We start from the raw sequence: 27,686 nt of genomic DNA on the forward strand, positions 1-27,686 counted from the left end.
GCATAGTAATCTCAGGAATTAATGGCAATAAAACCTAACTCCAAATCTGATAACCACGACCAATTTTACAGACAGACCAGTTATCACAGAATAGCCTACCAAGCAGAAGTATCCCTTAAGCCACTTAATTCTAAATCACTATTTTATAATCTTAAGGAATCTTACATTTGCTTTAACCTCCTGTATGTAACTGGATACAGCAACTGCCCATAGCAGTTTGGTGCCTACCAAAAATTAATTAAGTACTAGACTGGCAGTGGGAAGGAGAGATTTGATAGCTGCCTACAAAGGGAGACCGGCATTAACCTACGGTTGTTCTGACAGTGAGTACAAACCACTGAACTCTCACAGACCTCTAGCTTTATTACAAGATTGGCACACTCTGTGGTCGACGAAGACGCTCGCGAGAGAACCTGCACACAGTTTTAGGCAATTATACTGAACATCAGTGCTTGAAAGGGACAAGGTCTTTCTGTTTCCATTAAATATAAAAGCAAAAGCTTCATGGTCACATACCTCATTGCAACATTGCTGCCATCAATAACTATTGGCCTCAGGTTGTCACCATCCTCTGTCACATCCTCCTGCAGTGGAGACTCTGACCTCTGAGACTCTATGGAAGACGTTTCACGCATTACACTAGTGTTAGCATTAGTTACAGTCTGATCAGTCTCAGTTTTATTCCCAAGTTTGACAAGTTCTCCCAAAATATCATTTATTAAAGCATCAGTACCAAGTTTATTTAGTACAAGTTGAACCTGCTCTTCAGAGTAACCCAGCTTAAGTGCAAACTCCAGTTTGGTTTGATATTCTTTCACCACATCAGGGGGCTTTTTCACTTCCTTAGGTACTACCTGAGCCTCTTCTATCCTAAAGTTTTGCAAGATTTCATTTCTTTTTAGTATATGAGGCTCTAAGCAAGGAGATTGGCACAGCTGTCGGTGAGTCTTAGGCAATGAATGCGATTCTGGTGCAGAATTATTCAGTCTCTCAGAATCATTATCAGAATTTGTGCTTTCTTCAGAGTCACAGTTGGAACTTCCAGAAGTCTCTTCAGATGTCTCCTTGTTTACATCTTCTTTCCTAGAATTAACCTTATCCATCGTTGGCTTCTCTGCCATGGACCAAGGTACAATTGCATTTATTTGTGTGGCAGTGCTCCCCACATAAAGGTGGCCTAAGTCATGCCCCAGATGATCCTTCAAGCCCATGAAGCTGCTGCATGTACTTGACTCCACTTTGCTGTTTTTCTTGTATTCCTGAATATAAAGTGTTCCGTATTCCTAAAGAGAGAATAAAAATGTTGCAACTGGTTACACGTTACTTGTTTTGTATTTTCTTGCTGCTTCCTCAGAACTGCATTTATTCTCTCCCAGCAGAGAAATACGACATTTTTGTTTTTAAACATGGAAAACTTTTTTTTGGGAAAAACTTTTCTCAAGGAACATCCACAGATAAGCGGATAAACAACTGATCATCCGAGTGTATCAAATGCTTTTACTTAAACATTTCTAGAAATGGGTTTATGAAAGAATAGGAAACCAAACACTGCAAGTTTACCTACTGTAACGCACAGACAGAAAACTTGACACAATTTAATGGAACCGAGATATTTCTTCTAGCTTAAGACAGTATTGTAACAACAAAAAAAAATGCAGCTATAAAATACAAGTGCTAGAAAAGCTTTTTAAACTAAATACCTTAAACTCTCCTGGTGAATAGAAAGAAATTAGCTTAGCACTAGATTTTCCAGCTTATTAGGCAAATATAAGACATCATAGCACATAAAATGAATTAGTAACAGAAAACATGATTAAATAAAAACTTATCGTCCCAAAAAGACACTATCAGTTCAACTGAATACACTCAAAACTATTTCTGAATTCCCTTATAAAATGATAATTAAGTCAAGAAAGACTAACTGCTCTCAACAGAGTGCTGCATTACTAACACATACAGCATTTAGAGACACGGATTGATCTAATGGCCATTAAAGCCAATGGAAGTCTTTGCACTGATTGCAACAGACCATTCATCAAGCCAACAAGGCAACAAAATTAAAAGCTGATTTCAACTCTTGGACTAGACTTGGGCAAGACTTTTGCTGAATCAAAACTAAATATATAGATAGAATTCATATAGGAAGAATGGAAGAAGAAAAGTTGCAGTTTTCTGGCCTTCATACACTTGACACAGTTTTTCTGGAGGAATTTTGCATAACTGTAGTTACACAGAGGTTACCTACCCAGTCATCACAAGGATTACTTCCACAATCCACATTTAAAGGCGGATCGCAACCTCTTATTTTGTGCTTTTAAACAGGAATCTTTGCTAACTGCTTCAATAAAGAAAGTAAAAGATAAATTATTTCTCATAGATAAAAATGGACCATATGGACCAATTGTACTGCAAGGTTACCATGAAAAAGAATTTACATTAAGGAAAGACTATGAAACAAAGAGTTCTTTCAAACTTCCGTCTTGCAAGGAAGAATATAAAAGCAAGACAGAGGCAAATGACTTCACTTGAACTTGACAGATACGTTACAGACACAAATTTCATCAAGGAGGATATACTGAGAAAAAACATTATGTCAAACAGAATCTCTTGATCTATACTAATTACAGGTATTACTCACAAACAGCCAAAATCTTTGTCAGCAAATACATTAACTCTCCTATCACCTTACAGGTTAGCATTTAAGAATGACCCAGTATTTTTAAAATACACTGTACTTTCCTCTTCTTGGGATAAAGATCTGAGGGTGCACACAAGAGAAATTCATCCAGGCTTAAGACTAGAATCAAGTAAAAAATCCAATTGGTGGTTCAGTAAAAGCAGACTCTATAGGCACTGAGCGCCAAGACATCACTGCTGTGGTGGAGCTTTTTGGTTATGGGGCACAAAAACTTACTTTACCTAAGCATTTCTAGTTTAAATAAATAAATAAATAAATAAATAAATCATCAGCGTTTTCATCACCAACACCTTAATCTAGGCAAGACTGATAGGAAAGAAAATACTCCGAAGTTTTATTTAGATCTGATCTTGTTAGAAGGCAGTAGGGCTGTAATACTTTCAAGCATCAAGGAATATTACTTTCTCTTCACTCGAAGCTTTAGGATTTCAAGCAACACCACAGACTAAACACAATGAGAATTTAGGAAATGAACCTTTTCACACAGTGATTTATTAACTAACATAATGCACTCCATGGCACAGCGCTAGTAACAAATCACAACAAAATCCCAATAAAAGGATACAGTTAAAAAAACCAATACTGTCGCCTTCATAGAACTGACAACCAAAAAAAAAATTAAAAAAAAAATCTCAAACAAGAAACCCCTATTGGAAGCAAGGCTGCTTAGCAACCAGCCTTTAGTTGCTAGGATGCGCTCCTTTAACATACCATCATGAATACTAGCACAGCGAAAGAATAATTTGGTATGAACAAAAGCCCATGAAAGAGAGCGGGACTTAAGTGCGTCTGGTTTCCCCTCGGAGAACAATGCAGCTGCCAAACCGATCTGGAAGCCCCGACATCATTGTTCCACCAACCCCACAATCTGCTCTGACTCGAGGAAGTCTAGTTAATGGGCAACACTTTTAAGCTGGACTGAAAAGTTGAGCTGGCTCATGTACCACCACTGCAGAATACAGGGAGATAATGGGTCACTGCCTAAATCCGTGTACTGTGAAATGTCATTTTAGTATTGAACTAAAAGTAGAGGGAGGGTTTTTTTTAGAAGGGGGGAGGAGGAGGTTGCATATTAACAGCATGGAATAAACAAAGCTTGATGTGCACAGATCAGAAAGAGTTTGGTTTTTTTTTTTAGTGTTAGTTAAAATAATACTTAAGTCATTCTCTAGTTGCCTCTTCCTTGAAGTTTAAGTGCTTTACAGCAACTACAATCATAACACCCTACAGTGGGATTCAAAGAAGTCACTAGCATATGAATGTGTCTGAAGATCAGGCACTATATGCAACATACTTTAGATGATTTGCACATCAACTGTCTACGAAAAATGACCATAAACTGAGCTTTGTCCATTGTTGGGAATGTATACATAATCAGCCTCACATCTATCTGCTTTAAGTCTCCTGTCAATCTCCATCTTGCTCCAATATAGAACTGCTTCTTTTGCACAGAACTCTACTGTTTTTCAGAAACTATTTAAAGAGGGTAATAAGAGCAGCAGCTTTAAAATCTGCCACAGATAGTACATAGTCATCATACTATTGCTTTAAAAGGGTAGTTAAAATTATGTTTAGCCTGTAGATCCAAAGCTAAAGATTTCTGAGATAGTTTTGCATAAGCAGTACCCTATTCCTGGTATTTGGCCTAAACTCTGCATGCAAATTATTTATTTTCAGGCAATTTTTTACAACATCTGTGAACTCTGTACACTGTATTTGTGGTCAGCAGCATCTCTTAGAAACACTAGACTTTGTAGCTCCCAACATGATGTCCTTCATGAGATTCATTGATTAGAACCATGAAAATCAGATGTCACTGTTGAACACTGCTGGAATTGATTATTTTATCTTGATTTGGTTAGTGAAGAACAACATGCCAGACAGTCTATTTGAATGAATGCGTATTCCAAATAAACACTAGTGTACCTATATACAGGACAATGAAGCTCATGAAAACCAGAAAAGGTCACGTTTATCCAAGGAGTAACATCAGATAAGAACAACTCCTTGCACTCTTTATTTACAAGGAACTCTCATTATGCACATATGGTTTTAAAGTATGCTTACTGATACAATGCAATATAGCTAAGAAAAATATCTGCTACGAATTCTGACTCAACTGAGAGACAAACAAACAAAAATTGGTCAAAAATTCTTGCCAATAAAGTCTTTTGGTTATGCTCACCACAGCTGAGTAACAGAATTTGTATTTATGAAAAAGTTAATAAAACGGGTAACTCCCAATTTAGACATACTTATGACCAGATAAGTTTTAAACTATAGACTGTTTAAAACTACAGTATCTCACACTAGGTTAACTGTTAAAGGCCTAAAATACTGTATTACTAAGTCAAAGAAAGACATTTATCAAGTGTAACTGTAATGCTTCGGATGAGCATTGTGCTACTACATTGTCAAAGTGTAACCTTCTCCCATTTCTTAGAAGTCACCGCTATTTTCCACCAAGCATTAACAATAATCAGCTCATTAATTCACCTTCACACAAACCACAAATATTTCTCAAAGGGATGTGGGCAAGTAGATCATCTAATCTTTTAATGTGTATTTAGAATATTTTCCACTTAAAATTGAGCATAAGAAAAGCAGTTTAATGCAAATTTAGTTCACAGAGGAAAATAACAAGGAGTAAAACACTGTGTCGTGCGGCACCATATAACAGAAATTGTGTATTCTCAAAAGACTGTCAAAAGTTTCTGAAGACACATTCTACAGTGAAATAGTTCAGCATGTTTTCACATAGGCAGACTTTTTCTAAGTCTTCTAAACACAAAATGGAAAATACTGAAATTACAGTTTGTTCAAACACTGTCACTACTTGTCACAAGTAGAAGTGCAGAGCTGATCAGAAAAGAAAAAAAATGAACGTATCGGTTATCCAAATGATAAAGATACTGCAACAATGCAAATAAAATAATGAATATGTAATAAATACCTACCGCTGTAGTTTCTATGTATTTAATTACCATTGTATTTCAGCGAGTCCTGCTGTCTGCATCATTCTATCCAACAAAGGAAGGATGTCCCATTGAACAGATTGGTTAATGCTCTGGGGCAACAGATGTCTACTGGAACTGCAGGAGACCAGCAACTGGTGGCCTGCCCATCTTCTGAAAACTTTCAATAGACTCATGCATATGTTCACACAATAGGGCATGTGGTAGAAATGCAAACCTCTTTTTAACCCTTTTATATGCCCTCTTTCCCTCCCAACTGATATATGAAGGTCTTTGTTTTTTTTTTTCTTTACAGGATCCTTGGAACACAGGCTCATGAAGTATACAGTGCTTGTTCTTCAGCCTAACATCTGAACTCAAAATATAAAACACAACAGATTAGAAACTTTATAAAAATAGCCAGGCTAGATCTGACACACTTACGAATAGCTTTCAAAGCACAAAACCTTTGACTGGAACATGTTTCCACCTGAGAGCATCCTAGTGCTCTATCTCACACTACAGTATCTTCAGACAGCCCACAATGGAGCTCTTCCTATTCTCACAAACACAGGAAATTTCATCCATTGTATGGTACAATGGAAAAGTTTTTTGTTTTTTTTTTCTTAGAAGCTTTTTCTGCTTGTCACAAATTAAAGTAAATAATAGCTTATTTGCAAAAAAAAGTATAAATACCTACAACTTAAGTTGAAACCTTCCCTCTCCCCCAGGGGACTAGAGGAAAATTCATTCTGTCCAAGGCTGCTGCCTACCATTTTCAAATTCTTGGAAATACACCATTACCGATGCTTTTGAAAGTTCCTTAATGGAACATGCTGGGAGAGATCATCGCTCTTTAATATACTTAAGTCTTCAGCCATAACCGTTTTTCTTTCCCTCTTTTTCCAAGAGACACCCAACGTGTGCGAATCTCAGCTGACACACACGCTTGCTACGTTGTCCAAATGCAAACTGATAGGCTGAAACACCAGAAATGTGAAACGTCCCGTTTCTGCAGAGAGAAGCCCATATACTTACGTTTGCTGGAAAACACACAGACATTGGTTTCTTGTAGCTGTTCCAGAAGCAACTCCTTAACACGATTTCAGCTGCAGACTTCAGGCAAGCGAGCAGAACAATGAATGGACGAACAGATGGACCCGCGATGTCTTTGCTTAACCTATTACTGAGCGGACGCGGAGCCAATCACGACCCGCAGAGCTCACAATTAGTTGGCCGGGCAGATGCAAGGCAACCTCCCCATCCTGCATCAGGTTCGGAGGTTTCTAAGATAAGCAAGTTGATGTCATTCTCAGGGTCTGCCCCGGGCAGCATGTGTATTAACAAGGGGTGTGCAGCAACAATAGGCCATACAAAAGAGACTAGCAGGCAGCTGCTGTATGAGAGCCAGAGTCATTAGGGAGCAGGCTGCCAACAAGAAACACCTGGCTTGGGCAGACTTCAGCTTCTCATTGTTTCTAATTCATGAAACAAAGAAAGGAATTATTTTTAAGTAGTAAAAGTTGTGAGCTCCTATTAAAATATAGCAGTCTTAAGAAACATAATCCCTTCTATTATGGAAACAGTAAGTTCTTTGTAAGGGAAAATATTAAAGAGAAATAAATCTATCAGTAGCTATTTGTACTGCCCTTTTCTCATTAGCAAAATTAATCATATTGGTACAAAGTGCAAGGAGGTATGAAAGGAGCCCACACTAAACATCGAACTGTATTCAGAAACCACTTTCTGAATTTCCTGACACTTTAGTACATCAGTCAATAAATGTAATAAGCTTGCATCTACACACAACTCTAAAAGAGTACTTGTGGGTAATTTCAATGGAAGGTGAAACTGATTAAACTAAAAACACGTAATATTAATACGTGAAATAATGGATATTTTTATTAGTGGCATTGAAACATTAGGGTACTTGACAGAATGGAACTACAACGGAACCACTCTTTTGTTCTGGAGTCACTCATATTTGTTTGCAACAGAACTGCTTTCCCTTTTATTTCTCAGATCTCTTTGAGATGCCAAGATCTTCCTGTCTCTTTGCAAGTCAGGAGCTAGGCCATAGCCAGCTTTTTATTGGTTTTATTTTTATTGAAGTAAACCACATGGAAACACAAACTCCACATCTCCCCTCCCCTCACTGCCCAGCAGTTCCAACAGCACCAAGCCCTGCAACACACATATTCGGTGATAGAACAGTAGCAAGGTTTGATGCTTGATAGAAGAAGTGGAGCAATGTGGACTTCCAAATAAAAAGTTGCCATTGATGGTAACTTCAGTGAAGACATCTCAGCACAGAGAAGGAGGGGATTCTACATCTGCAAATCTTCATCTGAAGGACGACTACAAAAGTATATTTACTGACCTTCAGCATCATTACATGACTAAAAGCAATACTGAGAACCACAGAGGCAGCTGTCCTCCCCTGCTTGGGAGGATAGGCAATCTGCTGAGAAACATCTACTGTGATTTAAAAGCAAAAAAGAATGTGAATAGGTTTGTTAGAACTGTTTTGAGTAATTTCCCAAGCTTGATGTGGATATTAAAGCTGTTCAACATAGTAAATGAAACCACATACCATCATGCTATTACACTGATGCATTTATCACGTGCCCAGATACCAAGCTGCAAAGCAGAAACACCAACTATAGTTTCTCTGCACTGTCCATTAAACACTCCTAACTACTAACGCCACTATTTTGGAGCTTCTAAGTCGGAGGCAGAAGGAGACTCCTCACTAATTTCTGCCACCGTGAACACAAAGAGTGAGAGAAAGCTACCCACGAGCACAGTGGGATGCCTGATCTCCAGCACTGGATTAAGCCTCTTTGCAAACACAGAAGAAAAGCAGTGATCTGAAAAAGCTAATCAGTCCCTGCTGTGGTATTTAGATTGCCTCAGTTGCTGGTATTGGATAATGTTAAGCATATTAAAACTTCTGTAGGCAAAATAAGAAGCCAGTCCAGTTCACCTACATCCAAGAACTACTCTTAAATGCAAGCAGGATCACTCGGCTGGTCATTAGTTGAATATCTTCCTGATTAGAGCCAGGCACTTCTCTTGCAATACCAGAAATGTTTGTTTTGGCAGAGGACATGTATGATACCCTTTACGTACATCTGTAACAAACTGAGAACTCCATAGTACAGAAGTGTACTCGGGGCTCTACATGCACAACTAGGGCAAGTGTATAATCTGGCTTAAAATCTGCCTTGAAAATAAATTCAATTGAGAAGATATGCCCCCTCAATGTCTTCTACAGTAACAATACACCCCACCCCGCCCCAAACAACTCGCCATACTCCAAGGGCATGTCTTCAGGGAACCAGGTCTAAACTTTAGTTGCAGATCAATGTTCATGCTAATGCCACGCTGCAGCACTGACTATGACCAAAGTTCGAACAGATACAATCTGAAGACTTATGTTATATCGTTTACGCAAAATATCCTATCAAGCTTTAGTTACACGAATTAAGAAAACATTTGCTTGTGCACAATGTCAGTTACTTAAAGCAGCTGCTTGTTCTAGAAGCATCTTCTCAGCTCTTCCCTAAGAGAATTTGGGCTGTCCAAGGTCTACAAGGTGTCAGATCGTCCTCTTAAATCATGCTTGTGCTGACAACCTGATCTACTTGAAGATGTCCCTACTCATTGCCGGGGGGGTGGTTGGACTACATGACCTTTAAAGGTCCCTTCCAACCCAAACTATTCCAGAATTCTATGATTCTATGACAGAAAAGCACTCGTATTAAGGTTTAACCAGTACATGAGGCTTCCTACCGAGAATGATGAGGTCACCAAAGAAACCTCAGTAAGAAACACTGTGGCTCTCCCGTCTCATCTGTGATGGGCTGCAACAGCATCACTAGAAGGTACACAGTGTGAATGAACAAAGAGGTCTCTACTTCTTGTGTTAAAACCTCCAAATCCAATATCCTGACTAGTTCAACCATCTCCTATTACCGTATCTAAAATACAAAGAGTCAGTAAGTTAAATCCAGTCACCAAAATACAGCAAAAGTAACAGCTCTTCAAATTTCTGGTCTTGCAAGATCAGTAAGCTATAAACACCTATTTTTGTGGCTCCTACAGACTGGACATAGTGTGCAGTGCTCATAAGGTCCCTAACGCCACTGGAATAAACAGCAGGCCAGCACAGAACCATGAATTGGCTGGAGGTGACGGGCTAACTCAGGTGGAAGGAGATTTCCAAACAGTACACAGCAAGGTGATGGGATGCTACAGCGGGACAGGGACCAGGATGAAACTCTCAGCTGGGCAAGGGGTGGGAAGAAGAGCATCCCCTCCCCGCTGCTGCCCGGGTTGGTATGAAAAGCATGCATGGGAGGATCAGAAAGACCAAAGGAGGGAGAGCTGGAATAGCAGGGAAATTCAGACAGCATAGGCTGAAGACATTAGGGAAACACTACTATAAGGGGAAAAAAAAACCCTAAAAAAAAAAGCTGCTAGTTCCAGCCAACTCTTGTTGTTTCAATCACATTGAAAACAAAGCCTTATTTAAAAAGAAATTATTTTATGCAAGCATACCAAACGGTCATTCTGTAACTAAACTGGTATTACTGCAGCAATTAGAAAGACAACTTGTCACATTAAAGTATTTAATTATCTTTTATTGTAGAACTTTATGCTAAACCTCCAGTAATAAATGGTGCATTTGCAAGAATACACTGCACAAGTTAACTCAATCACATATCATTGCATTTCTGAAACAGAGATGAAGGTTGTACACTCCAGACAAAACTCACTGCTGTACCACTGCAAAATATCCTACATACACTGCTGGACTTGGGAGCTGCAAGGGAGATGCTTATCTTTAAAATTATGAGGTGGAAATACAACAGAAATTCTTCTTTTGCAGTCAGTATGTTAAGAGATGCAAACTGTCTTAAGTATAACACTTTGAAAGAAGTTTACTTAGTTTTGAGGAATGGTAAGTGGTGCTCTATATTGTATCTACACACAGTCATAAAACCAAACAAAAGACCACCACCACCCTACAGCCATGCAAAGGAGTGAATTAAATGACCAGTAAAAAGTGCCTAGAATTCAGAAAAACTACTGACATTATGATCAAGATGAGTAATGCTTTGCCTACAGAATAAATAGCCTTTAAAAAAAAATTATTTAGAAAGGATCAACTGCATTTTCAAATGCAGTGTATTTCTCTGTAGAAAAATACACACTTTCAAATGCATTAAAACAAAACAGCAAAGAGTTCTATCACTCAGCTGTCTGTAGTTACCCTTAAAATTCAAAAAAGTAGAGATGCATTTTCCAGCAGGCCATCATCTTAAAAGAAGGTTAGAAGGTCTACAGTTTCTAGTATAATCGGATTAGATCATCAGTACTGACTGCATGCAAGACTTAAGCAAACCATTGCAACATTTATCATGACATCCTCTAACATGTTTTGAAGAGAAGAGGAAACCCCTAAGTTTTATCATAAGTAGTGATTACTTTTTTGCTGACCATGAGTATAAACAGATCCAGTCTTTCCTTGTCTGTCAGCAAAGGCCATGACCACAAGCTGTTCATCACGAGATGTCATGGTGCCTATCTGCAGTTGCACCTAACCGCACAGTTTGTCTATGTAAGGAGCCCTACCGGTTTTAGCCACACCAGCCAACTGCACAGAAAGCATAAAGCAGCATTCTGCAACAGCAAAAACACTGGCATCACCCGTCAGTATCACACTGAGAAGTAGCTCCTGAAATGAGATACGTTTTCTGAAGCAGACTTGCATATTGAAAGTGAATAGTTTTGATCATGTGACAAAAATCCTCTGTTTACCCAAGAGGATAATGAAAAAGTAGTTGCCTCAGCACCGTAACTTTGGATAACCATTGTAGGCATGGATCTCTAAACAATGCTCCTTCCACACTATCACAGAATCATTGAGGTTTGAAGGGACCTCTGGACGTCACCTGGTCCAACCACCCTGCTCAAGCAGGGCCACCTACAACCTGTTGCCCAGTACCGTGTCCAGACGGCTTTTGAATATATCCAAGGATGGAGACTCCACAACCTCCCTGGGCAACCTGTGCCCGTGCTCGGTCATCCTCACCATACAAAAAGTGTTTCCTGATGTTCAGAGGGAACCTCCTGTGTGTCAGTCTGTACCCACTGCCGCTGGTTCTGTCCCTGGGCACCACTGAAAAGAGCCTGGCTCTGTCCTCTTTGCACCCTCCCTTCAGGTATTTATACACATTGATAAGATCTCCCTGAGCCTTCTCTTCTTCCGGCTGAACAGTCCCAGCCCTGTCAGCCTTTCCTCATAGGAGAGATGCTCCAGCCCCTTCATCAGCTTTGTGGCCCTTTCTTAGACTCTTTTAAGTGGATGTTCCAACTCAAGTGTGGTTAAAACCCAGCAAAAACACACAAGCTACTATGACCACACCTGCACAAGTACACCAGGGCGTGCGCACACAGACGGCATGATCACAGAAGTCCTGTTTCCTAGGGATGTAAGTCATGTGGCCAGAAATTCTCAGGTTTTTTTGGGAACAGGTGCCCAAAGGCACTCCACCAAATGTGTCAGGGAAATGTTTTCCTTTACTAGGCACATAAGAAATATGACCCTTTCCACATTTTGGCCAGTTAAGGTTCAATTTTGCCACTATGCCTGTGCTCATAGGGGTAGATCCTTTCATTCCCCGCGCTGATACAGCCGCATATAAGACCCACCCCATTCTGTGAGCCCTCCTTTAGGACTGAGGCCTCAGTTACTGTTTCCTGTCTGAAAAAAAAAACCTTTTTAATTTTTTTAAAAAATGCAAATATAAGGGAAAAATACAACAGCTGCCACTAGCATGGAGAGGTACATCTAATAGTCTTTTTAGTTTTCTTTAAAACTGCACTTAATACAATATCTTGTATTTGTTTCTGCCCTTTTTGGGGATGTAAGAGCCTAAAATAACTTAAGTTATTAAGAAAATCACCCAAATTAAAAATCCTTAAAAAGAAAGAAAGAAAAATATCACCTGCCACTGTTTTTCAAATTCCAGTCTATAGACACACTTTGCCAAAGAAACCCAAAAAAATCCAACCTGCAGTTCAGCTCCTTCGATGCTGGACCTTTCAGCTCTACCAGAAAGTTTTCAGGGGTTTGCAAGCATTGAAAATCCCTGCCATGCACTAAGATGGCTTTTGAGCAACTGCTCTCATCAACACCAGGGCAGCACAGAACATGCTGCCGATTTCTGTGACAAATGGCGGAACAGTGTTCATTTTAAGATTATCACTGGAGGGCACTCTGTTTAATTTCTTTCTTAATTTCATTACTCATGAATTGAAGCTGAGACACTGAGATACAAAGAACTCTAGAAAAAAAAGTTTCCAGCGATACACGTCAGATTTGATCTCTTCCCACTTGCAGAATGAGTCAGGCTGTCTGGATGCCTTCTGAGCACGAAAATTTGAACTGTCTAATTAACTTTCCCTGTGACAATATTGGGCCGCCAGACAATGCCTACAACTGTACAAAGTGTACGTCCTCATGCTTAGCAAAGTACTTTTATTCAAATTTGTTCTGTCAGAAGAAAATCCTCTAACAAAACTAACATGGTTATGTGGGAAAAAAAAAGTATTCTCTTCATTTAAATACAAATTTAAAAGAATTAGCTAGTCAACCTAACATCTTTTATCTCTGCCACAGACTATTATTAAGAATTTGAAAGCTTGTCAGAGGAAAATAGGCCTCTCAAACTGTCTAGCAACACGGCCAGGTTGTGTTTCAGGTCATGCTGCTGGCAACAGAGCTCCCTAATCTCCAGGGTTCCTGGATGGAGTTCAAGGTGTTGGTTGGACTCTGCATTGCCCTAAATGGCTTCACAGGGTTATGCTTAATTGAGAAACAATTCCTGTGCCTGTACCACACGGCTGCAGTTGTCATTTTGGACTGGAGCCTTCTGTGAGTGAGCTGCCAGCAGCGGATTTTCTGCAAGACTTTCAGCCTTGCCATTTACTCTCTACTGGGATGAGAGAGCCAAATATGTTAAGGTCCAATTTTTTGCCCGGATTTAGCAAGTTAAGAATCAGGGAAGACAGAGAGGGTCATGCGGTTTGTCAAGACACACTTAGTATATAATTATTTCTTACTTTCTGGGGAAGCTTTTAATAGACCTGACAAGTGGCAACAATAGCCAGATCTTACAGAAAGTGGGTTACTGTAGCTGCAAATCCAAGTTCAAAAATAAATAGAAAGAAAATAGCTACACAGAAGTCTGTCTTACTACCTGTCATTTTGGTATGGCTTTTCTTCAGATTTACTGTATCCCTGAACTCAGGAGAGACCACGAGGAAGTCCCCACACTGAACTACGTACAGCAGGCTTTGAAATCCTAGTATTCTATACCTTAATAAAATGCCTTGCGCACTTTTGTTTAATAACAGAATACATCAAAAAGAGACAAACCATCTGTTAGTGATTTCACATACTTTTGTAGGTCTTCAGAGTCTCAGAGTCATTTCATTCTGAGCTTAGAATTTTGCAACTTTTAAAGTAGAAATTAATACTGCAGACCAAATTTCCTTATGTTTAGTCTCCATTTTATGAATCTTTTTTCTTCCTTTTGTTTTTTTTTTCAAGTTGGAAAGCTGACTAGATTTTAGTCGTGTAAACACCTGCACAGATTCCTTCATTAAGGTTAACATTTCAGGCCCTTTTTGGCCCCCAGAGCTCACATTTTGCTTTTCAGAGTCCCACCTCACCATGAAGTTAGATCTGACAATGACAGATGCAAATAGGAAGACTCAATTCAGAACTGGTGATGCTATTAACATTTAGAATTAAATAATTTAGTTTGGAAGAGATCTCCGAGGTCAGCTAGTCCAACAAACCCTCACTCAACACAACGTCAACTACAGTAGGTTGCTCAGTGACTTTTCCAAGTCAACTTCTGAGCACCTCATAGGCTGGACATTCCACAACCTCCCCAGGCACCGGACCCAGTGTTTAAGTATCCTCATGGTGACATTGTTCTTCATCTCCAACCAGAATTTCTTCACTGTAGCTTGTGCGTGCTGTCTCTTGTCTGCTTGCTGCATGCCTCCAAATACAGTACTTTATCTTCTCTATACCCTCACATTACGCAGCTGAAGACTGAGCAACCTGGTCTAGTGGAAGGTGTCCCTGCCAATGGCAAGGGGGTTGGAACTAGATGGTCTTTAAGGTCCCTTCCATCCCAAACCATTCTATGATTCTAAGACAGCAGTAAGATCCCCCTTAGTCTTCTCTTTGTAAGGCTGAACAAATTCAGCTCTCCCAGTCTCTCCTTGTATGTAATGTACTTCAGCCCCCTAATCACCCTGGTAGCCATCCACTGGACTTGCTCCAGTAAGTCAGTGTCTTCTCCTGTCCTTCGGAGACTAAAACTGGACACTGAGCTCCAAATGCAACCTCATCTGTGCCAAAAAGAGGCAAATGATCACTCCACTTGATCTGCTGGCTATGCTCTTGCTAATACAGCCTATTTGGCCTTATTACCTATTTTTGCAACATCATCTTGCACTTATCAAGGGATGAGGCTTTACTTTCCGTGAAAGCATTCCATGTCAGCAGATGAACTAAACTCTATTTACAGTGCCCACTGGAGGCATCTGTTTTCAGTCTGCCCGCTACAAACATTTTCTCTCCAGAGGTCCCACAGGCATACCGATGAGCACATCCAAGCAGCAGATGAACAATTCAAACTGCTGACGGAAGTACATAGAGCACAGCAAGAAAGATCAGTCTTAGGATGATGATGCTTGTTTTCACACTAATGAGTTTGCTCATCCGAGGTCTCTCTTGCGACAGCTGTATACATCAAAAGGTAACTGATTTGTAACATACTAACTAACGTCTGAAATTTATCAAGGTCTCCCGTGTAACTAAAGACTGCTACCACAGCCTCGTGAAACTTTGGAGCTGCCGGTTTTAGGAAATAAATCAGATGGAAGGCTATAATCAAATACCGAACAGAACCTTATGGAGAGGCCATGCCTCTCCACAGTTAAACTTACCAATGCCAAAGAGCAATTATTTTGAGTCTTGAAAAAGCCTGGCTGCGTAATTCCACGATGCAAACACATGCTAAATCTCCATGAAGGTCTGTAGTTTAATTTTCTCCTTTATCAGGCAACGGTGGTTTACCAAGTTTCACTTATAACCATAAGCGATGGTCAATTCAGAGAAGAAGTCAGTGAGTTCACAAGAAAGAAGTCGAAACTTTGAATGAGTCTTGGTAATAAGGTCAAGCTCCAGCTAGTGGGCACCATGTGAACACATTTATGAGCCATGCAGTCTTTTGCTGGAACCAGATTAAAGTTGCATGAATGTATGCATGATACCAGATGTTATTTTCTTCCACACAACGGCTGCAATAAAAAGCTATTAACAGACAAGCGAACAAGTGGCTGAGGCAGAAAACTCTGATTTTAATCTTTCAGAAGTAAGCATGGGCTGTAGCTCAGCAACAACTTCAAGAAACCCAGACTGTAATCTCAACAGCGACAGTTCCAGAAACGCTGATGAGTCCAACCCACAGCTCGGCAAGAGCGGTAAAAGCCCAGCTGGCAGCCCAGCAAGAATGGCAGGAGCAATCCCAGAAGCAGCTGCTACAGAGACTCGTGAACCCAGGTGCACAGCCCTGGGCACTTGGACTTCACAGCCCTTCCCTAGCCAGAACAAACCATTTCCAGAGATGTAATAGTATGCATTGGAATTATTGCTGAAGGAGAAATCATCTGAGATTTCAAATCAGTTGAATGTTTTAAGGTAGAAAGGCCTTAGGGGATGTTGCTGCAAACTATGAGGTTCTCAGACCCTCCACTTAGATAAACTGGAGATCTCCATGAAAGTGCTGATGGTACTTTTCACGAGAGAGATGTCTCTCATGAAGGATGAGACCATGCATTGATGCCGGAAAGATTAGATAACACAATGATTCAAACATTAGCTTTACAGATGACAAAGGACTGAAGAGACCTGTTGAGAGTCAGGGCACCAACTATAACGGTGATTAGAAAGCAGAGAGATGAGGATTTATAGATACCAGCTACTTAAGTTAACAGTTTGCAGAACAAAAGGAGACTAGGAAAGTAGCTTCTGTCCAAGGAAATGCAATCTGTCCCTATTCCAGCTAATCTCTGCCAAACCACTAAATTTTATTAGTCCTAAAATAAAAGGTCTAAGTGACAGCACAATAGAAATTTTCAGCTCATCGCAGAACTTCAAAGTTTGATGGCACTGATTCATTGATTTTGCAACTTAACACATTACTTTTTACAGCTCATAGGGGATGACGGCTCACACAAATGGTCATTTAGGAATTGTCACGACAGTTTTTGTCAATTAGTAAAGGACTCAGGGATTTAAAGACTCCTCCCAGCCTCTGAGCTTTACCTACTCACAGCAAGCAGGTATACCACATACTGCTTTTCAGGTATTTGCAAAAACCCATGTCACATTTACTGCTGAACACCTCCAGCTGCACTGACTTCCCCAATCTCTGGCACTCCTCTGCAACTTTCAACCACCTCCCAAGTCATTCCTTTCATACCAAAAGAAATTACTGTATTTCTTCCCCTGGGAGGATTATTAATGTCCACCAAACTCTCCTGCGCTCACAACCACTGAATGTCTTGCTTTGTCTCTCCCTCTTCTCTCCCCACTCTTTTCTAAAAAGATCAACTTCTTATTAAGTAAAATCCCCCCTCCTGATAGTTTCCTCACTACTCTACCCTCAATAAAACTGTAATTTTGACACAGAATACATTTTAAATACTTCACATGATCTTACAGAAGTTTTATGCAACGGACATTTATCCTGAAAGAACTCAGAACCAAATCACTTTGGTCTAAAACAGAGGTATTGGGTGCTATATTTGTGAGCACATAGGAGCTTTCTACATTTAAAGGACAGCAGACCCTGGGAAGGTCTAGCATTCTATTCTGTATCTGTCTACCCATTTACACATACACACATGTACATATATATATATAAACAGACACCTCCTCCCCTAGGGAGAAGGATGACGTATGTCAAACTTTAAAGTTTTACACTGGTATCATAAATCAAGTAAATACAACCTTTAAATGGCCAGGCAGTCAGGAGAGGTAGTCTGGCGTGTGCTGTGACGTGAGCCTGGAAGAACGATGAATCTTGCAGTTGCAGAGGGTGAGCTTCGTTACTCCCCAGGGCAAACTTTGAAAAGGTCTTGTCTGGACCTTTCCAGTTGGGACAGCAGAAGTACAAGTTTTAAAATTAAAGTACTCTTTCAAAACATTCTCATTCTGCAGCTATGATTCAAGAATGAATGGAGCTTGAGTTTACCAAAAAGCTAAAATAATTCCTTAACTGGGGAATACAATATCCTTGCAGAATGGGAAAGTCAACATCAAGTGTCAAGCCCAGCACTTCATACTAAGCAAGATACAATTTGGGTTTTTAGTAGTGCAAGCTCAGCCTTTTACGCAAGAAATGCGATCTACCCCGTAGTAATCAATCCTGATAGGTAAAAGAGAAATGCCTAGTTCATCTAAGCAGAAAGCCCCAAGGTTATGAAAACCTTCCTCAATTTCTGCTCATCACTAAACAACATGGTAAGGAACATACTTTTTGACAGAGCCTCAAGCTGTTACACAAAAACATGTAAAGATGCAGAGCTTTACAGTGAAAAATATCCATACAGTATTTTTCTCCTCTAACTCTGGGGAGCTGCCTATTCCACAAGACATGCAGAGGAAAAAATATGGAGAGAGAGAGAGAGAAAAAAAAAATAATTAAAAAAAATAAGAAAAAAAGAAAGGGTGGAGGCGGGGGCAAAGCTAGGGGGAGAGAAATGCCTCATAACTCTACCAGGAAGGCAATTATGAGCAGATTACAATTGATTTTCTATCTGTCTGCTAACTGGAAATGACTACAGTTTGAGACCAGGAGGTACACAAAATGACTCTGCTTCTTGTTCTGCTTTTGTTATATTCTACCCTTAACACACAATTTAGTAACTAAATGAAGTAAGTGTCCATTCTTTCAACCATAAAAATACGGGCTTGTTCAATTAATGTGTTTCCTGCTTCAAACATATGGTAGAAGTAGCAGATTTATCTTAAATATTTAGCAAGCTTGAAGACAGGAGGCATTTTAAACATAACTATACATAGTAAGAGATATAAAGCATCACTGTACAATAACTTCAGTCGGAGGACAGAAACATTTCAGCCTCTTCATAGAAAGAACTTACTGCAGTCTTTGTACAACATCTGTTTCTTACGGTACATCAGATACAGTTTCCAGTACCACAAGACACAAAAATGAAGTGTAACCACCTTAATCACTAATAAGGCTGCTGGCTAGCTGCCACGGCAACAAACACTACGGAAATGAGTGAACGATGAAATCTCCCTTGAATAACTTAAGAAAACCCTTATCTATGAATTCCTAGGTACGTGTGGGACACTGCTTCACAGAACAGCAAAAGCAGCAGAATAATATTTACAGAACAGGAAAAAGAGGAGTTTAACACCATAACCTTACACATCACATATTTTCTAACCTCCTCTTAGTTACTATAATCCCCCCCGCCTTTCCTTACTACTGTCACCCTCTTTAAAGCACTTCAGTTTTGAAGAATTATTTAAAATACAGACTATGAAGAGATCCATGATTGGAAGCAGAGGCTAGAAAAATTCAGATTAGGATCTGTTTTAATTAAAAAATAAAGTGCAACCAAAGAAAAAAACTACACAGACTTTAAGTGTTCAAAGGCAGATTTTTTCTTTTTTTGAATTACTAGTTCAAGGCTGAAGTTATGAATCTGATGCAGAAAACACCAAACCAGATTTTATGACTTCTGTAATGAAAGAAGTCAAACTAAATCACACAACTCCTTTCTACTGAACAGAGAGTTGTTTAGCCATAGCCATTTCAGAGTACAACAAAAAACTGATCTGAGGCAAGCAAGTTCCTCATTTCACTTCACACCGACTTTGAACTGCCTTTTTCCAGTTCGCTTAAAGAATATTTTCAACTGCAGGTAGGATGTATAAGATCTCACAGAAGAAAATCCCATAAGGTTTTCGACTTACCTATGTAAATTGAACAGTAAATAGGTTTCATTAAATATCACACTGAATCTCCAATCTTTTCAAGTCTCATTGACTGCAAGCCTAGTCTTCCTCAAAAAAATAAACAGCTCTGGAACGCCAACAGTGTTTTTAAAGGTTGGTACAACCCAGAGAAGCAGGCAGTGCAATCACTCCAGCAGACTGTTGCTCAGCTCAGCAGTCAGCCTGAAATGCATAATCTACACAGATGAGTCAAGTCTGGATAATCCCTTCATGCTCTGTCAGGTTGAGAGTATGGGGTTTGTTTTTAAATTACATGCCTTCAAAAAACTCCATTTCTCTTTGCATTTACGTTATAAGATGACATTTTTTAAAGCGTGTTTTGATTTGCAGATGCCGAAAAAAGTTGTTAGTGGAGCTCTGTCTATCAGGACCCTGTAAATAATAACTGCCTTTTTAAAAGGGTCACAAGTGGTAACAGTAATTGTAAGACCACTGAGTGGCTGCTGCCCTGTGGAAGTCTAGTGTAGTAATAAAGGTGTAATAACCATGTTGGACTAAAACCATAAATAAGGCAAGGTTTGTAGAGAAAAGAAATACTTTGAATTGGTTCAACTACCTCCATTAGGGAAAAAAAAAAAAAAAGGAAGGTTTTGAAATCTCAAGACTAATTGGTCTAATTCATAAAAAAGAAAGGGGAGGGGAGAGAAAGAAAACACAAAACCTTTCCCGATTTCCCTAAAATAGTTGCAAATGTGTTTTATACTGACACAACAAATTCTCTTTAAAATGACAACATGCTCGATTTTTGATCCATTCACTACTGTATGCTCTGTTGAACTGTAATCTCACCCTGGAGCATCAACAGATAGAAAATTTAGTTCATTAAGATTTACCTAATACAGTACTAGAAGAAGTGTCAGCATGAACTCACTGGCTTGCTATATGGGCAAATGCTAAGTGGTAAGGAGACAGTGGAAGAGGAAGTACCCTGCCACTTTGAAAACCCAGACATACTTGAATGGTTTATTTTCTTTCCAGATCAAAAGACCGTGCTACTGCTATCTTAAGTACGTTGTTAATTGCATAACCCTAAGAGCTGTAATCATGAATTAAGTCTCCGCTTCGCAAACACAAAGAGGACAAGACAGCAAACAAGACATTTCAATACATCTGCTGTTGAAGAAGCGTGGTCTGCTGTCAGTGGGATGGGTTTACTCGACCCAACTTTCAGCAACACCATCGCGTAAGGGCTATTTGGCCCTGTCAAAGCTGCCAAACCAGAGTCAGGCACGGGAGTGCCAGACAGGACCAGGGCCGGTTGCAGAAGGTGCTGTACAAACAGCGCAGCAGAGTTTCCTCCCCCGGGGACATTATAAAATAACGTCACCGCTCCATAAATACAACCGTACATGCCCGGCGTTACTCAGACGTGCCTGCAGAATCAGGTCCAAAACACACAGGTGAATGAAAAATAATTTTTAAGAGAAATTGCAACTTAAAAGCCACAGCTGGAACCGAGAATGGTGCAAACGACGCTTTTAGAGGTTTCTGTCTATTACGGTTTGGTTAAGCACAGCAAGCCAACTCACGCAGCCGCTCCTCTCACCCGAAGTGCAGAGAATAAATCTCCACTATTCTCACACAATTATTAAAAAACCCCAAAACCCAAAAGTCAGAAGCAGGGGAACAACGGGGTAAGTAGAGTACCTGAAATAACTTTTAAATGCCTTCTCAGAGTGCCGGCGCTCGCGGGTACGGGTGTCCCCCGAGGCAGCCGCAGCTCCCACAGCCGCCGCGGACCAGCCCCGCGAGCAGCCCGGCGCTGCGGGGAGGCTCGGCCGCTCCCGCCAAGCTCGGCAGCGGCCAGGTCAAGGAAAACTTTCCGCAGGGCTGGGGCCCGCCGAGGGGCCGGCCGCGGGGCCTGCCGAGGCACGAGGCGGCCGGCGCCGGCCCCCCGGGGCGGCGAGGCGGTGAGACGGGTCTATCTCCTACCTCCCCGAGAAGCACCGAGCGGCGGCGGCTCCTCCCCTGCCGCGCTGCGGCCTCCGCCGCCCGGGCGACCTCCTCCGGGCGACCTCGGGGAGGCGCCGAGGGTAGGGCCGCCGCCGCGGCCCCGTGTTGATACACGCGCCGGCTCGGCCCCGGCAGTGGGCGGCGCTGGGGCGGGAGCGGGGCAGTCGCCGCCGGCCATGGCACGGCACGGCAAGGCACGGCACGGCACGGCACTCCCCTCCCCGCCATCGCCGCGGGCAGCCGCGCACGCCCCCCGCCCGGGGCCGGGCCCCCCGCGCCCCCGCAGCCACCCACCTGCAGCCTGCCGGCAGCCGCGTGCCGTGAGGAGGGCGGGCCCGCCCCACCGCTGCGGGCAGGAGGAGCGGCGGCAAGGTCGCCTTCACCTCGCCTCCCGCCGCGCCGCCTCCCGCCGCCCGCCTCATGCCAGCGGCGCTGCGAGAGGCCCTCCGCGGGGCCCTGCAACCCGCCTGCCGGGCTCCCCTCGCCGCCGGGCCGCCGCCGCCCCTCCCCGCCTCCCGCCGCGCCGCCGGGAGGCCGGGCCGGGGAGCGCAGAGCGGAGCCGGGCAGAACCGAGCCGGGCCGGGCGGGCGGCACCTGCTGCCGGGGCGCGACAAAACCTGACAGGGGAACCGCCCGCCCCGGCGCTCGGCGCCGCGTGGTGAGGGCCGGGCCCGGCCTTCGCAGCGGCCATCGGTGGTGGACGGCTGAGGGACACGGGTCACCCGCCGTATCGTGGATTCCCGCCCCGGGCGCGAAGGCCGCCGTAACAACACCCTCCCGAAATACCCATTCGTTACCGTCTCCGGCTGGGGCTAGAGGGGAGGCAGCCCGCTGAAGCGGTCCGGCCGGAGGTGGCGGCGCAGCCTGGGCGACGGGTCCTCCCGGCCTGGCAAAGGTCCTGCCGCCATCTGAGATGTACTCCGGGTGCTTACGGACGTTTAATGTTTAAGTCCCCCCATGCCTTCCTGTCTGTCTTTGTAGGTGGAGAGAGGGAGGTCGTCTGGGAGCTTTTTGCCAAGGATCACAAACTCAGTCTGTGGCGGACTTGGTAGAAACCTTAATTTCCGTCCCATGGTCTAATTACGAGATGTTTCCTCCCACCCCGCAGTTACTTTCATGCAGATGAAGTAATCTACCTCTCGCCATCCCACCCTGCCTTCTGCGCTCCTGCCGAGGCGGCTGAGTGCCAGGAGGTTGGGTAGAAGATATGAATGAAACTGTGGTAGTGTGAATTACGGCTTGCGAGCTGCCTGAGCATATCATATACAAGATACGACATACAGATACTGCTACTCACAGGCTTGAAGTGTGTATATATAATTGTTATTTGCTCCTATTCTACTACTGATGTTCATAAAGAACTCTTCCAGCACCCAGCAGAAAATGGGCTAAATTTTTAAAATTTTGCGTCTAATCTATACAAATCCTACACAGAAATATGAGCCTGAAAGGCCACTCTGCAGGTTTTATTTTTCCAGTAAAAGGTGATAGATTCGCCTGGACAAAAGATTGTAGAGGAACAGGGCTATGTTGCTTTCCTATATATGTTTCAATAAACCCCCCTCTTAGAGCCGACATAGTTTGCAAGTGCAATGGCATGATTTTGTCTGCTTAACTCATTCAGTACGAGGTCGGAATTCCTCAGTGTATCTCATCCCCATCTTAGGCATGAGTTTGGAGGGCTCAGCTCATGGTGCAAGAGGCTGCCTCTCTGCTCTGGTTAGTTACTTAGCTGTGCAGAAGGAGTTTGAGACCTCTACTAAAAAAAAATATAATTCTTGTTCCCTGAGTCCCAGACATGCTGGTGCTGTTTCAGAAATGTCAGAGTGGTGTCCAAATGTGACTATGAATATTAATTTAATAGAGGAAATCGGTGAAAGGAAGACTAAAGAATTAGACACTTGCAGTGTTACTTTGCTGCTTATTATGGAAGCCTTTGCCGGTGATTGAGGAGCGTATGAGTCAGTTAAAAGCACTGCAGTGCTGGAGAAAATGATTCTCAATTATCAGAATAAGAGAGAACAGAATAATACGGAGTAGAATTGATTTTGAAACTACTTAAAGTCACAAGAGAGTTTCACATTAATTTTTTTTTCCTTAGTATACTATAGCTCCTGGTGAGTCTGTCTAAAGGATCTTTTTGACCTCATCTCCTGTTTAGAAGAGGTTGCGATTCTTTAAACTTACCTTTTTTTAAACATTTAAACCTTTGTAATTGATTAAAGTGTTCTAGTTATAAGCACAAGTTAAGTCTGCTCAAATGTGAGTTTTACTCAAAATGAAGTGAGCTTCTTGATGTCACTGCATTGCTCTTTGGCAAAGTCTCATTTCTTCTCTATTGCCTTAGGAAGCAAGTTGCTTCCTGATTAAGACAGACACGTGGGAGTCAGAATCCAGGATTTTTCTGTCCCATGACCACAACGCCCAAATACAGCAGTAGGACCTTGGCAGAGAGGGTTGTAAGTGTTAAAAAGACTTTCTCTGGGCAGGACAGTAAGGGGCTGGGGATTCATACGCCTCCAGCACTTCCCACATCTCTCTTCCTCTGGCTTTGGTTCCCCATTGTATGTCCACAGTCTTTCCCACATCGCCGTTCTTCAGATTTTGCTGAAACTCAGGATATCCGTAGCTTCTCTGGGACTTTCACACATTGCACAACACTTTCCTGGTCAGCAAATGGAGGAAAAAGTTGTTGTTAATAAATGAGAACACACTCGTGGGATTAATCAGTACTTAAAAGCAAGAAGAGGGAAAACAGGACCAGCTGCGCCATTCTGAAACCAGAACCTCTTTCGTTTCCAGAATCTGTATTTGCGTAACTACAACATAACAACACAGAATAGCAAAAGTTTATAAACCATACATTTTCTATAAAACTGGACGCCTGTACATGTTAACTCTGATTTCCCTTCTGTCTTCTTTATGAATCTCTGTCAAGTCAGACTTGCTTTAGCAGCTTTGCATCACAGTTACCTTTTATTTTTAATAAAAACCCCACACATTCATATTTTTAAAATTTTTTTACCTTCTCAATTATGTTGTTCATTTCATCTGTCATTTCTGCTCTCCCTTTATGAGCTACAGCTGTTTTCCATGACTTGAATATTTTCTGCCTGTGACACAGAGAATGCCTCTTTTATTCCTGCAGTTGTCCAACGAGCTGGCCAGACTGCGTAATTGAACCTACTCCTCACCCTCTTGGCCTGGGAAACCCACGTTTCGTGCCTCCATCCACAACACCGCCGGTGTCTTGGGTAACCAACCCCTGCCCAAAATTCTCTTGATCCAGCTTGTTCTCAAGCTTGTCAGATGTGCCAGAGCAGATAACTGATTTCAGCAGAATGCCATGACTATTAGTGTCTGTTGTTTTTGTCTTCTTAAATAACTGCTGCGTTACTTGAAGATCCTTAACATTAAGTCTACTTCTTGCTGGCTTTCTGCTTCAGTCTTTTGAGTACCTTTTGCAGGTAGACCCTTATCCTTTCCTTTCTTCACTTAGCCACAGTTATGATCCCTGATTCCAAACTGGCATCCTTGAAATGTCTAGATGATTTGCCAGCTTGCTTTTTAACCTCCACCTGCCATTATTTTCCCTTTTCAGCCACCCCATTTTGTCCAGTAACTTTTTCATCTCAGAATCTTGTGCTGCTTCTGCCATTATTTGCATAGAAAAGCCTACGTACTTGATATGACAAAGCTGCTATGACAATGTACATTTTGTTAATTTATGTTACCACAGCAACTGAGTCATGTGAAAATGTAATGTTACACTGTTTGGTACGGTACCTTGGTGTTTTGATAAGAAGCTAGGGAAACGTCATCTGTGTAGAGCTGCTATGGAGCTGGGGCTTAACAAGGTAGATACCTGTGCCTACAGGGTAGGTATCAACAGCTGGTGTCAAAATGGGTCTACCAAGTAGGATCCTCTAGAATCTAAACCCAGTTCTGTTTGGTTCTTGGAGGAATTGCAGGCGTGTTGGAGGAGGAGATTAGGATCTTGGCAAACACAAACCTGGTCTAGAAAACATAAGGCACAACTTAGTGGGGACAAAAGCAAGCTCCTAAACCTAGGCAGGTATAAAGAATTGCACAAATTCAGGGAAAGGAACAGCTCATGAAAAAGTAATCTTCCAGAAAGGAATATGGAGTCTACCGTAAGTCGCAAGCTGAATATGAGTCAGCAATGTGTTTTCATGGCAAAAACAGTAAACATCCCAGGAAGATGCATGCGTGGGAAGCAGTCCATGGGCTCTATGCAGTGGTGGTAGGACACCAGTGAAAGGGCTACTTTTGTGCACCATAGCTCAAGAAGTATGTGAACTAACACGAGACAGGTCAGGTGGCAACAAGAATGAGCAGAAGGGAAGACTGAAGGAGCTGGAGTTGTTCAGGCTAAAGAAAAGAAGGCAGAAGAAAGACATGCTAAGAGTCTGCATATACTTAAAAAGGCTGTTGCAAAGAGAAAGGGAATAATCTATTCTTGGTAGGTAGGGTAAGATGTAATGGACTTAAATTGCATCAAGGAGAAAAAGCTTTTTTAATGGTAACATTAGTGAGGCAGAGCTTTATATTACAGAGGGTGTAATAGTGTCTCCATTACTGGATGTCTTTAAATATGTGCTGGACAAATAGTAAGTACTATGGATCTGGCATTGGAATTGGAGGATGCACTAGGTGACTAATTAAGGTCCATTCCAAACTTATTTTTCTATGATTATATATGATCTGAGGCTTCTCATTAATCATCATTCCTTTATCCAGTCCCATTGTACATTCAGTTTTCAAGTAGGATCCCATGTCATTCCTGTGTTCTTTGGAGGACAAAAAATGTTTTGTCCCATTTTTCTCTGAGTATAGTTGAAGACCAAAGCCTTTCTCATTTTCCTGGCAGCCCGCAATGGACACAGACTGGTGAGTTGTACTACAGTGAGCTGATGAGGTTACTGTGATAATTTCATGTGAGTCAAACATGCAATAAAAATTATTTAGATGACTGTTGTTGGTCTATTCAAACACATTCCACATAAACCCCACATAATGTTAACATAAATCTGAGATTCTTTAGACATATACTAGATAAAATTACTTGATTCATAAAATGTTATTATATCCCAGACCTACCTTATGCACACAATCCTAAATTGTCCAGTCTTCACTGCTAGGAACCCATAGAAGTTTTTAATGTGAACTGTACTATGTTACTTATTTCCTAGGCATGATTTGTTTTTGCAATGTCTTGTATATTTAAAAAAATGTAGTTAACATTCAGTTATACATAAATAGCTTATACCAAGAACAATTGTCATTTGTTTACTTGGCAGATCTAATCAACAGACCGCATGCCTGATAGGTTTTCTATTTTTCTGACCATGTTATCTAGTCTAATTAGATATTACTTCTTTCTACAAACTTTTTCTGTTATAGCCTTAAATCAGCATGTCTGTGAGAGCAGAGCCATGCACATTTTGGGCACCCTAGAATAAAAAGCTGTTGGTAATATTGCCAATGCTGAATCTATTACTGCAGAGGCTTTTAAAGACAATGTCCATCAGGAGTTTAAACCTACCTTTTTTCCCTTTAAGGACAACTTTGGCAAATTGTATAGTCATCCTTTCAGAGAATGAGGATTTTCTCCCTGTACTGTTTTCTTGTTAAAGATTAATAGTGTGCTTTTCTACACAAAACTTCTATTGCCCATGCACCAGTGCTGATCACATATTCATAGGTGATGTGGAAGAAGAGGCGGGGAATAAAGTGGCAAAAATTTGTGATAATATTGTGTTTCTCAGGGTCATAAAATCTAAAATCCAGCAATGAAGAACTATTGACCTCATGTGAGGCAAAGGATGTTGGAGTTGTAATGAAAATGTCAGTGTTCAGCCGTGGATGAAAGAAATAGGTATTAAGGAAAGAACAGAAAACAGAAAGCATCATT

General features: G+C 41.5%; 1 protein-coding gene across 4 annotated transcripts in view; it reads right to left on the bottom strand.

Annotated features, from left to right (window-relative positions):
• ZC3H12C (zinc finger CCCH-type containing 12C) overlaps positions 1 to 21,802 on the bottom strand; it is a 46,757-nt gene extending 24,955 nt beyond the window's left edge. For 2 of the 4 annotated variants that reach the window (XM_068422951.1, XM_068422936.1), the window contains exons 1-2: positions 21,446 to 21,802; positions 517 to 1,283 (exon numbers count right to left, since the gene is read on the bottom strand). In XM_068422951.1, the coding sequence (XP_068279052.1) occupies positions 517 to 1,211 (695 nt within the window). In that variant the 5' untranslated portion in view covers positions 1,212 to 1,283; positions 21,446 to 21,802. Of the gene's footprint in view, positions 1 to 516; positions 1,284 to 17,758; positions 17,846 to 21,445 lie in introns of those variants that run through there. The other 2 variants (XM_068422944.1, XM_068422956.1) reach the window with 2 other exon arrangements.
• Between the last annotated feature and the right edge of the window lie 5,884 nt (positions 21,803 to 27,686).

Source organism: Nyctibius grandis, chromosome 2 (assembly GCF_013368605.1).
Source record: "Nyctibius grandis isolate bNycGra1 chromosome 2, bNycGra1.pri, whole genome shotgun sequence".
Lineage (NCBI taxonomy): Eukaryota > Metazoa > Chordata > Aves > Nyctibiiformes > Nyctibiidae > Nyctibius > Nyctibius grandis.